Source organism: Pungitius pungitius, chromosome 21, assembly GCF_949316345.1.
Source record: "Pungitius pungitius chromosome 21, fPunPun2.1, whole genome shotgun sequence".
Classification (NCBI taxonomy): Eukaryota; Metazoa; Chordata; class Actinopteri; order Perciformes; family Gasterosteidae; genus Pungitius; species Pungitius pungitius.
In genome coordinates this window covers 4,298,647-4,319,036 of record NC_084920.1, presented here as the reverse complement: position 1 = coordinate 4,319,036, position 20,390 = coordinate 4,298,647, and the positions used below count along the sequence as shown (strand labels likewise).

Sequence of the window (20,390 nt, the reverse complement as noted above, 5' to 3'; positions counted from 1 at the left end):
AGCTCAAGCATGATGTTCAATTTGGATGTGTGCAGCTTGACAGGGTGACTAAGGCTATTGTTCAACAAATTAGGACTTTGATCCAAAAGATGAGACATGGTGACCACACAAATTCTCCACGTGAACTAAAAAGGTGTAACGCAAAGATGAAGAGCATTGAAAGAGTATACTCCACCTATTTAACATCGTGAACCTCATTTGGTTTTATTTACACTTTGAAAAGGATTGTAAATCGTCGTCCCCTCCTCCTACCGACATAAGAAATATTGCTGGGTCTGTTGGTCGAACTAAATCTAAAAAGTGTCACAAGGAGTCAGAGAATGAAGGATTCTGTGTAAAATGTCCCAACCTCAAATTAAACTTCATTCCGCTGAAATAATAAAGAAAATAAAAAAAACTCAAACCAGAGCAGCAGATGTTTGGGTCAGGTGAGTCCATAAAACATATGAGACACCGTAGCACATTTAAGAGAAAGTCAAGACTCACCTCTTTTTATTCCCTGGAAACACAATATATACACACACACACACAAATGTAATCTGGAATCAGCATTATTTTTTAAAACTTCTCATAATCATTTTACAGAATGACATATTTACAAATGTATATTATAATCACAGTTTGAATATTCCACCAAAAGAGGGCCAGAGAATCATTGCACAGCAGGAGGAAGAATGACAGACTTCCAGCTTAAATCTCACATTTTGACACACCACACGCACACCTGTTCGGACACAAGCGGCGTTGCTACGTTTCGAGGCTGTGGAAATGTGTGAAACGTTGGATCAGCATGGTCCTTACAGAAGGGACGCAGTGACCAACGCACAGGTAGCGGCCAGGCCGGCCTCTGAGAATTGGAATTAATAAGCACATCCTATGCAATGTTTTGCATAGATTGTACTTTACCTCTTTTCCCAGAATCTGACAGTAAAAGCAACAACAAAAAGCATCATGATTTCCACCAATTTGGCAGCAGATTATTTTTTGTTTAACAATCATGAAAACGTACAGATTGACTTGGTTTCGAAAGAACAGCCTTGATACAAACAGAAAAGCGTGAATGAAAAATCATCAAACTGCAACCCGTCTGAACCTTCTGGGGGGGGTGGGGGGTTAAAAAGGTGACCAAGCTTTGATATCAAGGTGTAATCTGTGAGGCGTGCCGTCCTGACGTCTACCTCGCAGAGAGAAATTCAGTTTGGATTTAAAAAAACGCAGAGCAAGGTATTAAGGACTCCGACTTCAACCCTGGAAACTTTCATCTCTGTTCACATAGGGGGCCATTTGAACGTAGCCTCGCGCTGAGCAGGGCGGGCGATCCACCTGCAACCAGCCGCAACCCATAAAAGAGGATTTCTGATTCAAAGGAACCGAGAGACTGAGGCTTACGCTCTGACAGCTTCTGCATCGGATCAAATACGGACCATTGAAACTTTGATATGGTTCAATCAAGCTATTCGCCTGCTTCATAAGCTTCATACGGTGTGTGTGTGTGTGTGTGTAGACTCAACCTCTAAAATGAGAGACTTTGTGTAGCTGTGTGTGTGTCTGACAAGCCTCTAAATGCAAATCGAGTGTACCGGCGCTGCTGTGGATGAAACACACTTCATGGTCGATCAGGTGGAATCCAAGAAGCTCCGACAGCTGAAGAATGCACACGAGGTGTGAACAAAATAGCTTGAGAGGTTAGAAGAAAAAAAAGGATATCACACACACACACACACTTGCATGAATACAAGCATAAAAACATACATAAAACAGTACTGTCGCAGAAATCCATTCAGAACAAAACAAAGACAAGAAAAAAAAAATAATCAATGAAAGGAACAGCATTGCACTTTGTCCCAGAAAATATTTCCGTAGGTTCCATTGGGTTTCCTGAGCAAACAGCTACAGATCTCCTGTCCGTGTGATTCTCCTACACTTGATGTACTTCAACGGACTAAGTGAGAAAAAGCGCAGAATGTGAACATTTGTCCACCCCCCCCCCCCTCCCCCCTCCCTCACCAGATCATCCTGTGCACACGGTGCAAAGGATGTTCCTACAGGCGGGTTTTGTCTCCGTGTCCTGAATGCTACAAACACAGCTTTAAATGCTCATGTCTGATTGACAGTTGTTAACAGTAATAATCATACAAATTAAGAGGAGGAGATGCAAAAATGGTGTTCATTATTTTAAATTAAAAGCCAAAGAGGACAACCCAACAGGAATACGCATGATAAAAAAATAAAAATGTATAATCAGACAGATTTAAGCCAAAGAAAGAAAACTCACATTCAAAATGGCCAAACTCAAGACCAGCTCTACATTTCAACCGTAACATTATATTATACTCGTCATACATTTTTCTTACATAGCTCAACGCTAGAATACTTCCACGCTGATGGAATAGTGCTGTCGGCTGCATTAAACGTTGCAAAGCAGGCGGAGTGCTTCCTTCAGTCCCACAGACGGGTGCTGATGCTGATGCTGATGTCGCCCTGCTTCACCAGCTCAGGGCTCCAAGTGCTGCGCGGCGCAAAAGTTGATGAGCAATGCCCACGTGGCACACGAGACGCCCCCCCCCCACCAGGCCAGGGCTGTGTACACAGCTGTGAGGGGACAAATGTCTTCTTTCTAGCATGTAGTAATGGTCAAAATCATTGTTTTCTTCTTCTTCTTCTTCTTTATACATTCATGATTATGGCATCAAGGAGTTGACAAGACAGACTGAAGAGTTTTATCTTGGCGAGGTCTCCGGGGGAGACGGACGCGAGGCAGAGGAAGATCTGTTGTGATGGCGGAGGTGGCACAATGTGGACGGAATGACAACAGGTCAAGTAAGCTCAGACATGTCCCACAAAATGGACAGAATTCAAAAGGAGGTCCTCCAAAGAGCAGCCCGAGGCGCTACTGGCACTTACATCGCATTTGCCCCTGGGTGTCTTGGAAGAACGTCTTAGATGTTCCCGTCCCTTCAGAGAGGGTGGGCTCGAGGTCGCTTGAGTAGTTACTGGTCCCTTATGTCCTCCTTGGTGAATTTGTCACTTCCTACTCACTCCGTCCTCAGGAACTCTCTGCTGTTTTATGAGCCTCTCGATCTCGGACCCCAGAGTCTGCAGATTCTCCTGCAAAAATAAATTTAAAAAAAAGAGTGAAAACTTGTAGACTCCAATATATAAAGAGACTTGTGTGCGGTGGCTGTTAATGGAAATCAATAAATGAAGAAAAATAAAAGCTTCTCCAGAGTAAACAAAAATCAGAAGAGTGATTGGATGAATATTACTGGATTGAAGTGTTTCCTTTCCAGGATTGAAAATAGCGCGCATATGTTCGTACATATTGAAGAAACAATTATCCCCATTATTAATTCTCACAACAACAATCACCGGTGTTCACCGGAAAATTGTCAAAACTAAATGACCAATCTGAGGAAACTTAAAGCCTTAAATTTAAACGTCAGGGCTTTTTGTTGCATTGTAAGCTTTTTTTAAAAAATAACTACCTGCCAATCATCCTTCAGCCACAGAAACAGCTGTCAGAAAACACACACACTCCAATTCTTTTTTAAGTTGTTACGTGGGTTGTCTTCATTTAAGACGAGTTTAACACAACATGAAGCTGCTTGTTACAAACAAAGCATCTAATACGTCAACACAAAAGTGCAGATAAAGCAAAGCATAGATTTCACCCATTCTATTCGGCACTTGGTGTATATGCAACCCATTCATTTAATGACCAACGCATCGGGAAATTGGTTCAGCCGGAATCGCAATTCAATTCAATTCAATTATCAAAAGACCCAAAGGCGCAGAAGCCGGACAAAGCACACGTGCATGCTGAACAAGGACGAGTGCTGTGAATGTGGGCTGAATAAACTATTCAGATCATGGACTGCCGAGGAGGACGAACACGTGTCAGTTTCACTGGGGCACATGTTTCCTTTCTTAGCGTTAGCATCAATAATGCAGACTTTGAATGAGATCACGATTCCCAACATCTCATCTCTCTGATAACGGAGACAACCCAACGAGGCCGCGGTCCTTCTAGGATAAAGCATTTAAAAAAAACATATACAATTAATGTGAAGCATGAAATCCCATTTAGATATTTAGGTTATTCAAGTTGTTAAGAAACATTAATTAACATCAATGTTATCTGTTATTAAACTTTTATTTCTGGGGGCAAGGTTGGGCCCAACTCATATCAGCAAAACCATTCCCCTTTCGTAGACTTAAAGTCACAAAGATACATAATTAAAACACCATTAATCAAAATGTTAAATTCATTTAAATGAGTTTCTCTGGCAAGCCTTCAAGCAATGGTGTCATTTTTGGGGAATAGAAACCACCAGACAGCGTCTTTCCATCCAGCTTTGTAGTGGTTAATGTCTAAAGGGCCAGTGATGTGAAAGTTGAATACATCTTGTGCTAAGAAACCCAAGAATAGCCCCTGATCTGTACAGGGCCACAACAGCGGTTGCCTGGACCTACAAAATAAATGAGTATCAGTATCATCAGCAGTTTGTACTGTGCAAAAGTGCTGCAGAAGAGGATCTTGCGGTCATCTGGGCTTGTGTAGGTGAGGAGAGTTTAAAGAAAAAGTATCTAAATGTAACAATTAAAAAACATGTATGAAAAAAAGCAACAGACTTTTATATGAATTATTTGTAATAAAACACTTTTATAAAATGTTGAGGGGTAGAAAATATTCTAAAGGCTTTGGGAATAGAAAAATGCACCTTTAAAAACAGAAACACTACCTGTGCAATAACTGATGCTACAATGAGAGCCGTATTAATGGGAAACTGTGCGAGGTTTCTAATCTAAATGTGTTTTGCACACTGAAGAGTTATGGTGGAGACACTGACACAGCTAATAGCGCAGGTCACCCGAGTTTAAACAATAAATCTCTCGCTGCACACTACGCAGGTTTTATTGAAACTGCACGTAATGTCAATGCTGCCAGTGTATGTGCAATTGTTAATGCAGTTACAGCACAATGCTAATGGTGTATGGGGTCGGGGGGGGGGGGGGGGGGGGGGCGGCCTGCTGGGGTTCAATTTACCTTGAGAGTAATGTTCTTCAGTAGCGTGTCCTCCAGCACAGCCTGCAGCTTCCGGTTGATCTCCAGCGACAGGTCCAGGGTCAGCCCGCTGTCCGCCGGGTGGGAGGTGTAGAGCGAAGCCATGATGCCCCCCCGCCGGCTCACATGGGCTTTGTTAATGTCCGACGCCTCGGACGAGAGGGCCCCCGACTCCTCTCTCAGCACGTAGCTCTGGATAATTCTGTGGGGGGGGGAATGAGAGGTGTACAACTTTGTGCTTCAAAAATAGGAGGAGGCGGGGGAGGGGGGGGGGGGGGGGGGGGGGGGGAAGAGCAAAGTGACTGCAGACTGTCGAGCAGGGAAATTGAGGAAAGTGGGATTTATGGAGAGCAATGAAAGCAGCAGCAGCAAAAGCGGCAGACGTTTGTAGAATTGTGATTTTCAGTGGGACGGCTTGTTGAACCCGTGCACGCGGTCAATTCAGTCACAGTTACGGAGAGGATTCCTGTGATGAGGTAATGGAGAGGGGGGGCCGCGAGGATTCAATCAATCAACCGGATCGTCTGAGAAAGTGAGCTCAATCTTCATGGAACGTTTCCGTCGCTGCAACAATAACGTGCTGAAGCTCGTTTGTGTCAGAGAGCGAGAGAAATCGTTAGCTTCACAGCGCTAAACTTTTTGTCGTCCAAGTTCACCAGCTAATAAATTAAACGCCTCCGATGCCGGAGCCGAAAAGATTTCACGCTTGCCACTGTGTTCTTAAATTTTCCTCTCGAAGACTTGGGGGTCTGCGTGGATGAAGAGGATCGGGTGATGCCCGAGCAAAAGGTCAACAACAACCCTCCTGTGACTCTCAAGATGGGCCGGTAATCGATATTTCAAAAACAGGCGCTCAACGCTGCTGTACATCTGAAACCACGGCGTTGTTTGGTTTAAATGCCAGGTGGGTCTGAGAGTGACTTTCGGAAAGTGGGCAACTGCAGGATGAGCAAAGGGAACTTTTCTGCTAGAGAGAGTCCGCAGTAACATTTCCACTCGGTAATTTGCACGTTTTGAGAGAGATTCCTAGAAATGTAGAGCACAAAAGATTCTTATCTTCTTAAGAAGATGCCTACGGAGTAGATGAATTCAAGGTTGGAAATTCTATTACTTCTATTCTATTACTAATCATAAATGTAAATGACATACCAAGATAAAAGAGCAGCAGCAGCCTGACACGTCTTCTTAAAATGTGAAAGCATTTATTAATATTTGCCATGAAATTTCTAAATACCAAAATAGAATTTAAACCTACTCTGAACGAGGGAGGATAAAATAAATACTGCCTCTCAGTATTAAGTATCAAGATCTTTTATGATGCATTTAATTAAATGAATAGATGTGCTCTGTGTCAGTTTTATTAAGTGCTTTAAAAGCTATATAAATGCACCACACAAACCCTTAAAATGTGTGTTGCATTATACCTATAACTACACACTAACAAAACACACACACACGACTTACCTCTGACTAGACTCAGTAGGGGCCGTACATGGACCCCAGGTCCATCACGACAGTGTTTAACGAAAGCAAAAAAAAGGGGCAAATTAAAGATGTGGTCACGAGGTCTGCAGCCTGGGGTGCACAAGTCAGCGAGACAAGGATTTATTTGGGGAAAGTGCTATTTTTTTGTGTGCTCATTGGGTTTATAACGGCATCATTTAGGCTAAATGCCCATAATAACCAGGTGTGGGTACTGAAGGGCAGAAAGCATTGCCCATGAGGGATGATGCTGCCCATTCTGCATGTTTTACCTCATTTACCACCAATCGCATGTAGCGTAGAAGTCTTCTAGCCAACGGCCCACGTTCGACTTCCTGGCGGCTCATGAATAAGTCACTCGGAAGAAATACTGACCGAAGTTGGAGTACGCTGCCCACTTACACGAAATAACCTAACGATCATATAGGTTACGGCTGATCTTATGGCCGTTTGAATTAGTTCAACCCAGCTTTCACATGTTGGTTTTTCTCCATCGGCTTGAAAAAAAAACATCAAAAGCTTCCATTGATGTCCGCAAATGAAAGCTTGAACGTCGGTGATCATATTACGTATTCATGCAAATGAGAGAGCTTTTGGATGGCTGTGAGACCACACTGATAAACGTTACATGTGAAAAGCCAACAGGGAAACATGTTTTTTGACCACGATGGAAATTGATGTTTGCAGGAATGAAAGCTACAGCAAAAAGAAGAAAAAAAACCTCCACATAAAGTTGATTATTCATCCAAAGTTCACCCACAATCTGATAGACGATTGAATTAAGCAGCAGATTGGATTATTGGGTTTCTCAACTGCATTGACTTGACGCTTTGCCAGTCTTTAGTTCCGTGTTCAGAGATTTCTTATTGAGATCTTGGAACTTTTATTTTTTCAACCAGGTGTTTCCAAAAATATCTCCACCCACTTTGTCACTGTATATTCTTCGGAATAGAGTGAGTACACAAAATACATTAATAAGACATTAACTGTTGCAATCGTTGGAAACAGTAAAATAGCTTAAAAAAAGGGCAAAAAACCCAAAACAAATCGATGGAAGCTTAAGTGACAACGGTAGCCCTTTCTCTCACTATTTGTCCCACTAACAGCGTCATCATTCATCCCCTGCTGCAGGCTGACAGGAAATCCAGTTTCAAGTGACAACGGTAGCCCTTTCTCTCACTATTTGTCCCACTAACAGCGTCATCATTCATCCCCTGCTGCAGGCTGACAGGAAATCCAGTTTCACCAGGCTGACCTGGAAGGATGGATACAGAAAAGGCAAAAAGGACAAATGCACTTCCAACTTCTGGGAAGTGCAATATCCCTCCCTCCACTTCACCGAGATTTCGCAGAGCTAAATTTAGCCCAGTAACCGTGGGATTCGTCCTCGATCTTAACTCTCGAATGTAGGTTGAGGCTAATGGCTTCAATACAAGTGTGTGGCTGAGAAAAGAGATGAGGCGCGGGATGATCCAAGCAGAGTCAAGAAGGGATGATTTGATTTCTCCCATTGTTGTAATAATCTGGCAACAAGAGCCAACGTGACATTAAGAAGAAGAAAAAGTTTGGAGTGATCCACATCTCTATCAATTATGGTGATTTTATTTAAATCGAGGAAACCGTTTATTTGGTTCCAACAATTATATTTTGTAATGTTGAATTGATAGCGACACGCCGTGTTAGCCTCACAATCCATTATGAGGCCCAAGCGTCACATAAAGCAGCGATGTGATTAAGATAGCTGCATCGACCTTCGCGCCATCACTTCGGTTTGGGGTCGATGGCCGTGAATATGGATGGCACCTCACTAAAAAGAGGGTGATAATAAACTGCGTGCGTGTGCATACGGTGTCAGATCAAGGTGAGCTGAAGCAGAGGTACACACCGAGGAGTGAGCTCCCTTGAAAACTGTGCAAAAATCCAATAAACTCGCTACTGGTCAGTATATCTATCTGCACTGTTTGCACCAAAAAGCTTTCCAGAGGTGTTTGACGCACGTCGCTAATAACCATATGCTGCATTTAGTCCTGGTTCTTTTAATCCTTTTACCACAGCAGCAAGAAACTGCTGCATTTCCGACCATCCCCTGCATATGATGACCTCGCATCCTCAGGGGTCAAACTGCTCCAAAAAAGTAATTCACCATGGCATTAAGCAGGAAAACAATTTAATGAAAAACATCTGGACATCTCCCTTTCTCTGCCTCGTCTCCTGAGCGGGGCCACTCACTTGGTCTTTTTGCGGATCTCCTCCACCAGCTGCTTGATGTGATCCTCCATGAACTCGATTTTTTCCTGCTTGCGAGCGAGAGCTTTCTGCAGGCGGACGATGCGGTCCACAAGCACGGTCTTGTCCACCTCAGGGAAGCTGTCCACGACCACCACCGAGGGACCGGACTGGCTCTCCGGCAAGCGGTCTTCAACGCCGGTGCCCCCGCCATGGCGTGCACTCAAGGATCCTGGTGAATGGAGGTCATTGTAAAAGACAACCTACAAGCGTTTGATGCTTATTAAAAAGCACACAGTATTTATCGCATTTTTTTTCTCTCTTTAATTCTACCTTCTTGGAGGGACATTTGCGACATCATTTTTTAGGTAAAACGTATTTAAGGAAATAACTTCTGCACATTAAATACTAACCAAATCCAGGAGCAGTACCTGAGGAACTTGAGCGACTGCCCATACTGCTGGCATCCCGGTCGCAGCTTCCATTCTCTACCTGCTCCATCCTCTTACGGGCTACAGAGTAGAGAAAGAATAAAAGAACTTTGAATTCATGTGTATTGACTATATGCAGCGTAAAAAAAAGGTTAGCACTGTATACGTATGTAAAAAGGCACCTGGAGGAACTAGTTTCACACCAATGTTTAAAACATAGGAAAGTGGTGCCAACAAAATGCTTCACCATCCACTGTGGGTAACACACCGACTATAGATAAGTACCTTGTATAACCTCACAAAACCATCCCTTTTATGTGACTGTGTGGGTCCCACAGGGAACCAAGTAGGGGAAACTGGCTCACTCTACCAAGTATAATCCTAGCATGAGAGGAGCCGATATCTGTACTCTCCCATCCCCCCTGGTTTCTAATCGCTGCACACGCTCTCCTCGTTATCAGCAGGGGCGTGTGACCTGACATCAAATCCTGAGTGAAGGACGTTCCCCTCAGTGGAGACAAAGACACATGTCAGAGCGAAGTGATACTGGACGATAGCAAACAGGAAATCTATCACTCTCACATTACGCATTCTGATGTGGTTTTAAATACCAGGTGTACGGCGGGGCTTTTGACAGCTCTTCATTTTAACCAAACTAATAAAGTCATTCTGACACAGTTTCTTTTAACTAAACTGTTTGAAACCAAGAAAAGTAGGTGATTTGTCAGACACTTCCAAGTTCATTTTGATTACCTGGAGTTAAGAAAAAAAGTGTTTTGTATTTATTTTCACATCATATATTTTGCAATTATGAATTACAGTCATGTCAATTTAAAAGTGGTGTTTGCCAGTATTGGCTCGCCGTGAACATCAGCCGTTATGCTTCCAAATAGCAAACAATAAAAAAGAATAAATGGATATCTGTATTTTTAGTATGGTGTACAGCATATGCTTTAAAATTAAAATGTAATAATTGCAGGGTTTTGTTCTGTATTCTCACACGTGGGATTATGCCAATAAATAAACAATAAATGGGATACTTTAATGCAAAGGAGCTACAGAAAACATACGGCAGGTTGGGTTCCTAACCTTGTATTAGTTGTTTAGTGAGGTCTTTGATGTTGGCAGCTTGTTTCCTTTTCTGAGTCGACAGCTCATCGCGGAGCTCTTCAACTCTGGTTTTCAGCTGAGCCGCTTCGGTCTGCAATGCTGCCCGCTCCTCCTGCAGGCCCTGCACCTCCTGCTGCCTCAGCACCTCTTCCTGTTTCAGCAGCCGTGACTACGGGAGTAACAGAGGCGGGAGGTTGAATGAGACTAACGATGCAACAGCAGACATGAATGAGCGGCATGATGTTGAGACAACGGCTGCTCGTTTTGAAAAACAAAATTCACAAAGTGACTGAACAAGAAAGCAATATAGCACTAACTATTTGAAGATTTTCTTCTGATCGTTAAGCCAAAGAACAGAAAAGTTCGGTTCCAGGACACTGCATGTTCCAGGTCAGACTACTCAGCTGCTATGTACCATTTTTTACATAACTGTGTGATCACACTTGGCCCACCTTGTCATCCAGTAGCCTGTTGGTCTCCTCCAGCTTCGCTTGCAGCTCGGCGAAGCTGCCGTTGAGCTGATCCAATTGGGACTGCAGGGAGTTGCTCTCTGACTGGAGCTGGGCGTTCTTGCTGCTCAGCTTCTCAGTGAAGCCCAGTAACTCCGCCTCACGCTCTCTGCTGCCTTGTACATCACGCTGGAGGTCCGCCAGCTGGTTGGATAGGCCGTCCACTTCATCGCGAAGCGACCCGACCTCCTGTTTATCACTGCGGGACAAAGAAGGGTCATTGGCAGGGTGTTAAGACTGCAGCTATCGGTGCCCCCTATATGTGTGTGTGTGAGAAATGCATACTGTTAGGGACACAACTATACATATGTATAAGTCAATTGTATTATTAAGAATATAATGTATAAGACGTGAGTTTGTATGTTTGATCATGTTCAAGAAAACTATCCAACAAAGTGTAATTATTAAATTAAGGAGAAAAAAAAAGTACATAATCAATTTCAATTACCTGTAATCCATCATTTTATTCAAATAAGGTTGTTGTTGCATGAGCACTGATAGCTACAGGCTAGCTAAAACAACCACAAACATTTTCATTCTAATTTAGAGACTGCCTATAAAGGACAGCAAAATAAAGCTCATAACGTCACTTATACTAAAGCTTCCAACAGACCAAAGAGATGGTGGCATCAATTTTACTTTCCAAACACTAACATTGTGCTGAATAAATATCATGCTGCCCAAAGTGACTGCCAGAAAAAGCAGAAAACAAGAAAACATTTGGAAAGCTTTTGCATGAATCTATTTGGGTTGGAGCCACCTACTTATGGCACCCAGAAAAAGGACCACTTTGATAAGAGGAAAACTCCATCAAGTGATCTGCACATGGCCGGCAGAGCCACACAACCGCAGAGGGACCAGAGTCCCTTCCTGCCCTCCGCGCTATATTGGTCCCTGGCCTATCTTTAAAACCTGCAATAATGTTCTAGCTAAAAAGAAGAAGAAAAGTGAGAAGGGAGAATTGCATTACGGTGTGCACTGTAGTTTCAAAACCAGTTACAGTTCAAGGGCTTTGTGATCGGTGCGTGAGAGTGTGTGTGTACCGCTCATGCTGCTCCTGGAGCGCCGTGATCTCTTCCAGCTTCTCTCTCTGCCGCCCGATCTCGGCTTTCTGCCGGTTGATGATCTCCCTGTACTTGTTCAGCTCGTCCTCCCAGCGCGGACGCTCGTCTTCTAGACACTTTAACTACAGCAAGACACATCCTTGATTAACCCTGAAATCTTATGATATCATGCACACACACACACACACACACACACACACACACACACACACACACACACACATTATCCGTATTACAAACCTTGGTTCGAAGAGTAATGAGCTCATCCATGCCTTCTTTGTAACTCCTTTTTAAGTCATCCAGCTCTTTGGCCTTCACTCTGTGCACCTGTCGGATACATCGAGGTCTGCATTAGATATGTATCCACTGTTAAGGTTAACACAGAGATCTATGAGTGTCTAAGCCTGGGAAAAATAATCATTAAACCATACCTAGTTCTTAAAACTGGTGGTTTTTCCGCCAGTTCAACCATTAGGACCAAGATTTTAAAAACACATTAGTATTCAGTTCAATCGTTTTAGCCATTAACGCAACACTCAAATATTTATTTCTGAAAAATAAATAAATAAATCTCACATTAGCATAATTTCATTGCAGATGCGTTTGCTGGCAGTCCATTTGTGGCATTCATTAACATTATTTTGTTTACGCAGTCATTACATATGCGAAGGCAAAGCTTAATAGTGCTTCGTCTCATCCTTCGAACAAAGCCATTAATGTTAAAACATTTCCAAGAAGCCATTAGCCGGTATCCAAGACAACATGTCAGTGATGGAGATGCTGGTACATGTACGGACTAGTTACTCTATTTATCTCAAGTTAACACCACCACCCACTAGTAATGGAAACCCAACCGTTTTGTTATTTTGCCACATAATTTATGACTAGGCTGCACTATAATTTGAGCAGAACACACAAAATCTGCAACATTGAAAAATAATCTGCACACAGTGATACGCCCAAAACATACTGTACATCACCTAGGTGTAAGATAATCAGTCATCTTTTGATGAAGACATTACTGACAATAATATGAAGAAAAAAAAGGTTAAAATGTCACATTTCAGCTCAAGCGAATACATTAAAACTCACTTAAGACAATTTAATGAGCCGCTATTTCTGACATTCATTTCAAAGATGTGTAAACACCCTGGCAAAAAAAAAACGAGATGCAAAATGATGGCAAGGAATAAGTGACGTCCTCTGGGTTGTTGTTGAAACCCTGAGCTCAATATTGATTATTTCTAGGCCATGTATTTTTAAAGTGTGATTCCCCTCAGAATGAAGGAGAAAAACAGGCCGTTGTGTTTGAAATGTGCGTATGCGCGTGCGTGTCCACCTGTTGAGCCTACGTGCCACTTTGTTACTCGTTCCAATTTAGGGCAAATACACATCTCAAATCGATTTATATGTACTAGAAGAACATAGTCAAGAAGATAGAAGATGGTCAATAAAAAGGATGAAAAATTAAACAATGCCCTTTTCACTTTAAGTCAATAGATCAGTTTCAATTTTCATTTGTGGTCTGTTGTCACAAAGATGCCATTAAAAAGGTGTTCTTCAACAAAAGAATGCAGTTAGCGCATCATTTAAATACTGCTGCTGACACGGAGCTCATTGGGAGAACATGTGTGTTGTATGTGTGCACAGCGGTCGGCACCTCTAATTGGTCTGTTTGTTCCTGCTTGTGTCTCTCCAGCTCTACTTTCGTCTCCCTCAGTTTAGCGTCCAGCTCGTTGGACTTGAGTTCCTCAGATTCCTGGAAGATTCAAAAACAAGACAACAACGACGACGAGGGTGAAAGAGAGAATGCGCAGCTTAAGAGAGGGGCTGATGTGACGATCATGGTTCAAACAAGCACACGGGGAAATCTAAAATCAGCTCTCTACCACCACCTCAAGGAATACATTGGAACTTATTTTCTCCTCAAGGAACATCAGTCAAGTTCTGCTTGATATATTACTATTATAATACTATTAATATAAATGAATGCTGTCCATAACAGTACAGTTTGTTCTCACGTGTCCCTAATTTTGACAAGCGAACAAGTGAAAGTGATAAGAATCAATCTACCTACATCAAACATATCCAGCCATACTGCGTTTCCCAATTCATACAGAGATGTATTAGATTTAAGCCTCCCATTATTGGTCATGAGCAAACTAATACTTCTTTGTGAGAAATACCACAAACCTGGTATGTCCGGATCATGTCTTGGCAGTTCTTGCGGATCTGTTCGGTCTCTTCTTTGGCCTGCGCCAACTTGGAAGCGGTCTCTCTCAGTTTGTCTTTAGATTCCTGCGCAGAGATAAACAACAAAGCCGTGTAATGATTTGCAAAATGCTCCTGTTGCGATTTTTTTTTTCCTGGCAAATGCCTACGGAATTTGTGCAGACAGTGTGAGACACACACACGCACACAGCTCCTGGGGCTTTTTCCTCTGTTCATTGTTGTGCATTTGCTTGTGGCAGTGAAACATTAAAAGCCTAATTTCTTGATAGAAATGTCCAAGAATAGCAACGATCTTAACAATGATATCCTTGCCAGATCGTTAATGTGGCCTTTTCACCCAATTTCATTTTGCCTCCAAATCAGGAGACACGTCCTCAGTAATCATGTTTCCTTTGAGGCGGCTGCAGACAGAATGACTGAAGGGGATGTCCTTCATTTCCTGGGAATACTTAGCATCGTTGAAAATCAACATTAACCAGAAACTCGAGGTACATCTTTCAAGCAGATACAAGTAATGTATAAATATTATAAATAAAATGTAAACTCTAGCTGCATGAAGTCATTATGGTTTGGAAGTTGTGTCAGACTGCCCTTCTGTTGGAAAAGTAGATCGAGGCAGAATGGCTTGATAAGTAGCAGGCTTAGCCCAAAATGGCGGATACGTTACCTTGTGTGCATCGGCCTCACTCTTCAGTTTATTCTGGGCCCATTTGACTTTGATGAGATACGAGTTGAGCTCCTCCTTCAATTTTTCCACCTCTCGGGTCAATCTGCCCACCTCGCCTTCCTGAGAGAGATGGGCGAGAGAAAAACATGAGAGGAGAAGATCTTTGGCTGAGCTGAGGTTCCTTTAAACAAGCAGGCTGCATGTTGTCCCATTGCTAATAGGATAATAAATCCCACGTGGGATGTCTAAAATTGCTAAGATAGCGGACTCAATCCGGGGTTTGCATGTTTATTATGTCTCTAGAGGAAAAGTATACTTCATTTTTAGCCCATCAGCAGGTCAAACACAGTGTATAGAAAAGGGCACACTTTTATCCAAGGTTAACTTCCTGATGATGACAAAATCTCTGCTTAACATCATTTGAGTCTTTCACATCCTGCTACAACTGTTTTCGCACGCTCTTAAAAACCGACACGGCCTTTACCTTAGCATCATACAGCTGCTGCAGACGACCTTTATCCTGAGCCAGCTGGTTTCCTCGGAGCGCCTGGCGGTCGACCTCCTTGGTGGCTTCCCTGAGCCTCTTCTCCAGACCCTCCTTGTCTCGCCTCAGGTCGAGGGCTTCCTTCTCCCCCCGCACATATTTCATCACCATGCCCTCCTTCTCTTGGCGTGCCTCGTCACACTTCTTTCCCGCCTGGAGTGATTATTTGAAAAACAGGAATTAGCTTTATCCTACCCCCCCTACACAAGAAAGCCTGATGAATGGGCTTCAGTTACTGCAACTTCAACCTGGACTGAAACACGTAATGAAAGATGGACAGTAGGATTCAGAAGATGGAGGCTCTTGCTTTGAAGAGCAGCAGCAAAACTATCAACACAGCAATGTGTTGACAGTTTTGAAAGCGTTGAAAGCCCACGTTCTGTTGCTTTGTTACTTTATTATAGAGTTTAAAAAAAAGTAAAAAAGTAAAAGCACCAAGACTTTCTTAACCACATATTAACTAAGGCTGAAACATAAGCATTTTCATTAGTGATATTCACTTCACTGACTGAGCCTTTTCATTGTCACTACTGCTCTCACTCTAGTGTGTTGATTCCTCATGTCAATATGACGCTGACGCTAATGTGCCATTCCTATTGTGTCAGTTAATACCGTTATGCGGTTTGCTAAATCTATATGCAAGCTCTATCAAGCTGGATTTTCAAGAGAAGGAGGGGGAAAACTGTATAAGAGTGGACTTAATGGAAACAGTTGTGTATTCTAATAAATCACTATAACAAGGTGTACTTTGCTCTTAGCACATATTTTATAAAAGGAAGAAAATAATTTCAAACCTAAGGGATAACAGCTGATTAGGACAGTGTAACCATCTTAAGGGAAGACCGGTGTAGGAGAACCAGTAAAAGAGGACAACTGAGTGGCAAATGTTCCTCTTAATGTTCACTGAACAGTGAAATTAAAAACTGTGAAGTGCAATGAAACTGTCAAGAGAAAAGTGCCGTACATGGTTCAAACCAGGTGTGGATCTATTGGATAATAAATGTGCTCTCCTGAACTATGTGATTGAATCTGCAATGACAAGTTGGTGTGAAAAAACTAGACAAAGATAGATGGGATTGAGTGTGCTGCAAAAAAATAAAATCGATTTACTTTCTGCAAGTCGTGAATAACCTTGATGAATAAAACATTCAGTTATGGAAGGTGCTAGACTCGTCTCAATGACTGTGGAATTGACGCATTGGCATAATCCGAGTATATAGATATAACAGATACTGCAGAGGAGTGTGTGTGCACATGAATGCAAATCTATAGTATATTTCAGACGACTAATTCAGCAGGAGCAGACAAAATTAAATAAGGCAAGAAATGCTAATAAGGGTTAGACTGTTACTTGAACTTGTGTACGCTGCTTATCAAGGACCCAGTTGTACCTGCTCAAGCCTGTAGGACAGGTCCTTCTGCATCTGCTGGAGTGCAGCCTTTGCTGCCTGGTCCTGGTGAATCAGTTTATCCCGCGACTCCTTAAGTTCTTTCAGCAGCTCCTCCACCCTGTCCTCCAGCTGCAGAAGAGTAGAAGAGGAAAAACAACGTGTTAGACTGGGCTAACCTGCTTCACAAGATTACACGTGATACGCAATGTTGAAGCAAAGGTAAATTGAGAAAGCAGAACAGGAAGAGGGTGACAGTCAAGCATTGTTACAGGAGGATTTTATTGTAAAAGGGGACTGAAATAGCTGTGCATCAAATAATGACACTGAGAGCGAAGGTAAAGAGAGATTAACGTATACTGTGCGTCATAAAATTAAAAAAAACCCTCCCACATCCTTGTGTTTACACAAGGCTTGTACATACGACGTTACCTAGACAGCATGCAGCAAATGTTTTTCTTTCTATGGGAACAGCAATGATAGAACCAATCCATTGAATAGAGAATCAAAACATTTATAAAAAAAACAGTCACATGGAGCCGGTCAAGAGCAATGGAAAACTGGAAAAATTGTCTTGTTTTTCAAAAATGCAGGTGCTATGTTATAACAATGTCATTGCCAGCCACAGACAGGAAGTCAGACAAATACGGACAGGGAAACACTTCCTTACTGTAAATGTAAATAGCCTTTTTATTATTTGCAAAACAGATTAAAAATAGCTTTGAGAGCCATGCAGGAGAAATATAGCCCACTATTACAGAATACCTTTGTTACCTTTGTTGATACCACATCGTTTGTGTTCCAAAACAGTTGGTGCCTTGTGACCGATAAATGTGAATAGACCATAGAAAACAAAACTGACCTTTTTAATGATGGCCATGTGTTGCTTTTCGGTCTCTGCCCTCTTTTTCAGCTCTTCTCTCATGTTGTCTTTCTCTGAACAGATACCCAGGATCAGCTCCTGGTGCCTCTTGTTCTCCTCAAGCAGCCTTCAAACAAAGCACCACACACAAACTAATTAGCATACAGTAATGATCAGATCAAGCCCATACAAAGTACTTGAGAATCAAGACGATGATGGCCTATTACATCATCAGCTACACTAGGCACCATATTAACCAGACAGAGAGACATAGATTAATCTAACCTAGAGCATTATGTAAACGGACAAAATAACAGTTTACCTATGAATGGACTTCTCCTGCTGTGCATACTTGTGCTGCACACACTTCTCAAAGACCAACGTGCAGTCCTCTTGGTCTGTGGAGAGTCCGTTGACGTGTGTGCTCCGTTTCCCCTCACTTCCACGCTCCCCCTGGGGCAGCTGACAAGCCAGAAGCTCGGACTCCAGCTCATCCAGCAGCGACTCCTGTGACAGCGAGCGCTGGATTTGGGAGATAAGCTTCCGGCTGCAATCAGTGTCGTACGGACTTGACAATGATTGTGAGGGGGCTGAGGTGTTGGCACTGCTTTGTGGGCTGGATGCGAGGGAAGAGCTGACCGTGTCTGAACTGGGGCTAGAAGGGCCATTACAGAACCCCGAGGTGGTGATCGGGTCGGTAGAGGAGTTTTGGGAAGCGCTTTGGACAGAAGAGGATGACAGACTCTCAGCTGAACCACTATCATCAGCGGGCGATGGCTCTGGAGAACAATTTCTGATCAAGACTGATGGCTGCTCGTTGGGAATGGTGACATGAGGATCCTTCTCTTCTTCAAAGCTCAACTTGGCTACTATTGATCCTTCAGGAATAGAAGGAGAGCTTTCTACCACATCCTCCAAAATGGTGACGGGGGCTACCAAAGCTCCTCCAGCCTCGTGTGAAGGCATCCCGCAATCCGTGGGAACGGCGTGTCTGTCACAGTCGTCATCGGCATCCAGCTCAGACCCATCTTCATGTTCCTGACTGCAAGTTTGAGCTTCCGACTTTGTCTTCATGTCTGCCGGCACATCCGTCGCTGTATCGCTCAATTCACCGTCGAGCGCTGCTTCATCTTCTGCCTGGCTGCACTTTTCTGACACATCTGCAATGCTGTGAAAGATTTGTTCCTCCTCTTTTACGTCAGGTGTGCTGCTGTGAGGCTCGTTCACCGGTGGCAAACCCTGCGATGCTGACTCAACCTCTGATCCTTCCATTGCGTGGGTGTGTGTGTGTCTGACGCAGGAGCAGGCTGTTCCACGGCCGCTCTCTGGTTCAAATCTAGTGGAGACAGATGGAGAAGCAGACACAGAGCAGAAGGAGAGACGGAGGTGACGCGAAGACAAAACAAAGTATTTGGGTAACGCTTTTTCTGGGAGGAGGCGGAAGTGGATTGACACCATTTTTGCATTGTTTGCCTTTCTGGTCATTAGATACAATCATATCCTTAATGTTAGTTGTCTTTCCTCAAAAGGATCACATACCTCGAAAGACATACCCAACAGACACACCCTCCGGGGCGTGGTCCTGTCAAGTAGGCCACTTATGGTGGAGAATGTCATTCAACTAACAAGTATTTAAGATTACCAAGCAACCTCATTACATTTCATTTGCATTATCATTGCAAACACACATAGGTGGATATGAAAATAATTATTTGGGTTGAAGAATCAATGATTTCAGCAAAGGACATTTTCTGATATTGTCTAATATGAAAAATCCTAAGAGCTGGTATCTTACGAATTTCAAGAGTATGAAATATTAACCCTTTTCTCGTTCGCTTCATCTACCACTAAAGCTACGGGAAAGGTTAATAAACAAAGTAGCCCTGTCTGAAACGCAGTCATGGGTTGAATCCATTATTCACTTGGACGGAAAATGGCTTTTGCCAGCGTCTAATGTTTTATTAATCACCAAGACGGGGAAACGCTGGCAGCGAGTCGTTTCTAATACAGATCTATTAAGTTCTAGTCTTTGAATGATTCGTTACACCATCACGTTTCCCCATACAATGGCGATGACGCTCTTGCGACAGGTGTCATGTTAAAGCAGTTAACGTGATGTCAGCGGTCATTTAAAAGGCACCCATTATGTACCCCTGCATCGGGTTAAAAGTGTAGTTAGCAAGCATTTGTGCCATTTGGATTTAACGATCTACGGCCGATTTATTAACACTTCGGTTCATTAGCCCTGCCAAAGCTGATTTAATCTTGCTAGCTGCTTAGTTATCCGAGACATTGAATTTGGAAAAACGTCGACGTTACTAACGTAACAGAGCAAACAAAACAGGGACGGTTCAAATAAGGTTAACACATATCTGCTGACTGACATATTGTATGGACGAACTGCTTACTTTAGCTAGCTAGGCTAACCTTGATAAGAGAGGCGTTAGCCCCACACAGCAGCTAGCGTGGCTAATGCTACCATCTAACATACATGACAAATGGTAACATGGTAACATTTCCACCCACCGAATGCGAAAGCTCCATGGTGTAGTCCAATGCGGAGAGAACCGGGGTAATAGTTAACTTTGGGATTTCTACCTTACCAGCTGATAGCCCCAACAAGTCACTTTGATATGACACATCAACAAATATGGCCACTGCAGGAGAAACGATGAGGCGATATTAGCCAATCAAAAGCCCGGGGAGAATGACGTCAGTGTGACGTCAACACAGGTCAGGTAAGCCTCATCTGCTTTTTGTTTTAGCTTTTCTTTTGAACAGAAAATTCTCTATTATAGATAGCTACAAGA

The 20,390-nt window shown here is 43.0% G+C and overlaps 1 protein-coding gene across 2 annotated transcripts; it reads right to left on the bottom strand.

Annotated features, from left to right (window-relative positions):
• Positions 1-459: 459 nt before the first annotated feature.
• ccdc186 (coiled-coil domain-containing protein 186) lies at positions 460-20,258 on the bottom strand. Of its 2 annotated transcripts, none has more exons than XM_037463577.2 (16): positions 20,107-20,258; positions 17,903-18,916; positions 17,581-17,707; positions 16,722-16,850; positions 15,271-15,483; positions 14,787-14,906; positions 14,081-14,185; positions 13,548-13,646; positions 12,128-12,214; positions 11,867-12,009; positions 10,767-11,022; positions 10,294-10,483; positions 9,187-9,285; positions 8,777-9,005; positions 5,048-5,267; positions 460-3,108 (listed from the first exon to the last, which is right to left on the bottom strand). In XM_037463577.2, exons 2-16 carry the CDS (start codon positions 18,850-18,852, stop codon positions 3,025-3,027), a joined length of 3,051 nt encoding a protein of 1,016 aa, XP_037319474.2. In that variant the 5' UTR covers positions 18,853-18,916; positions 20,107-20,258; the 3' UTR covers positions 460-3,024. The 2 variants fall into 2 exon arrangements, with proteins under 2 accessions (XP_037319474.2, XP_037319475.2); XM_037463578.2 differs by having other exon boundaries at positions 9,205-9,285.
• Between the last annotated feature and the right edge of the window lie 132 nt (positions 20,259-20,390).

Coding starts and splice junctions, on each gene's coding strand:
- ccdc186 (XM_037463577.2), bottom strand. CDS start 18,852: ATGGAAGGATCAGAGGTTGAGTCAGCATCGCAGGGTTTGCCACCGGTG. Junction 12,215..13,547: donor AACAAACAGACCAATTAGAG/GTGCCGACCGCT, acceptor TGTATCCGACAG/GTGCACAGAGTGAAGGCCAA. Junction 12,010..12,127: donor TCATTACTCTTCGAACCAAG/GTTTGTAATACG, acceptor GTCTTGCTGTAG/TTAAAGTGTCTAGAAGACGA.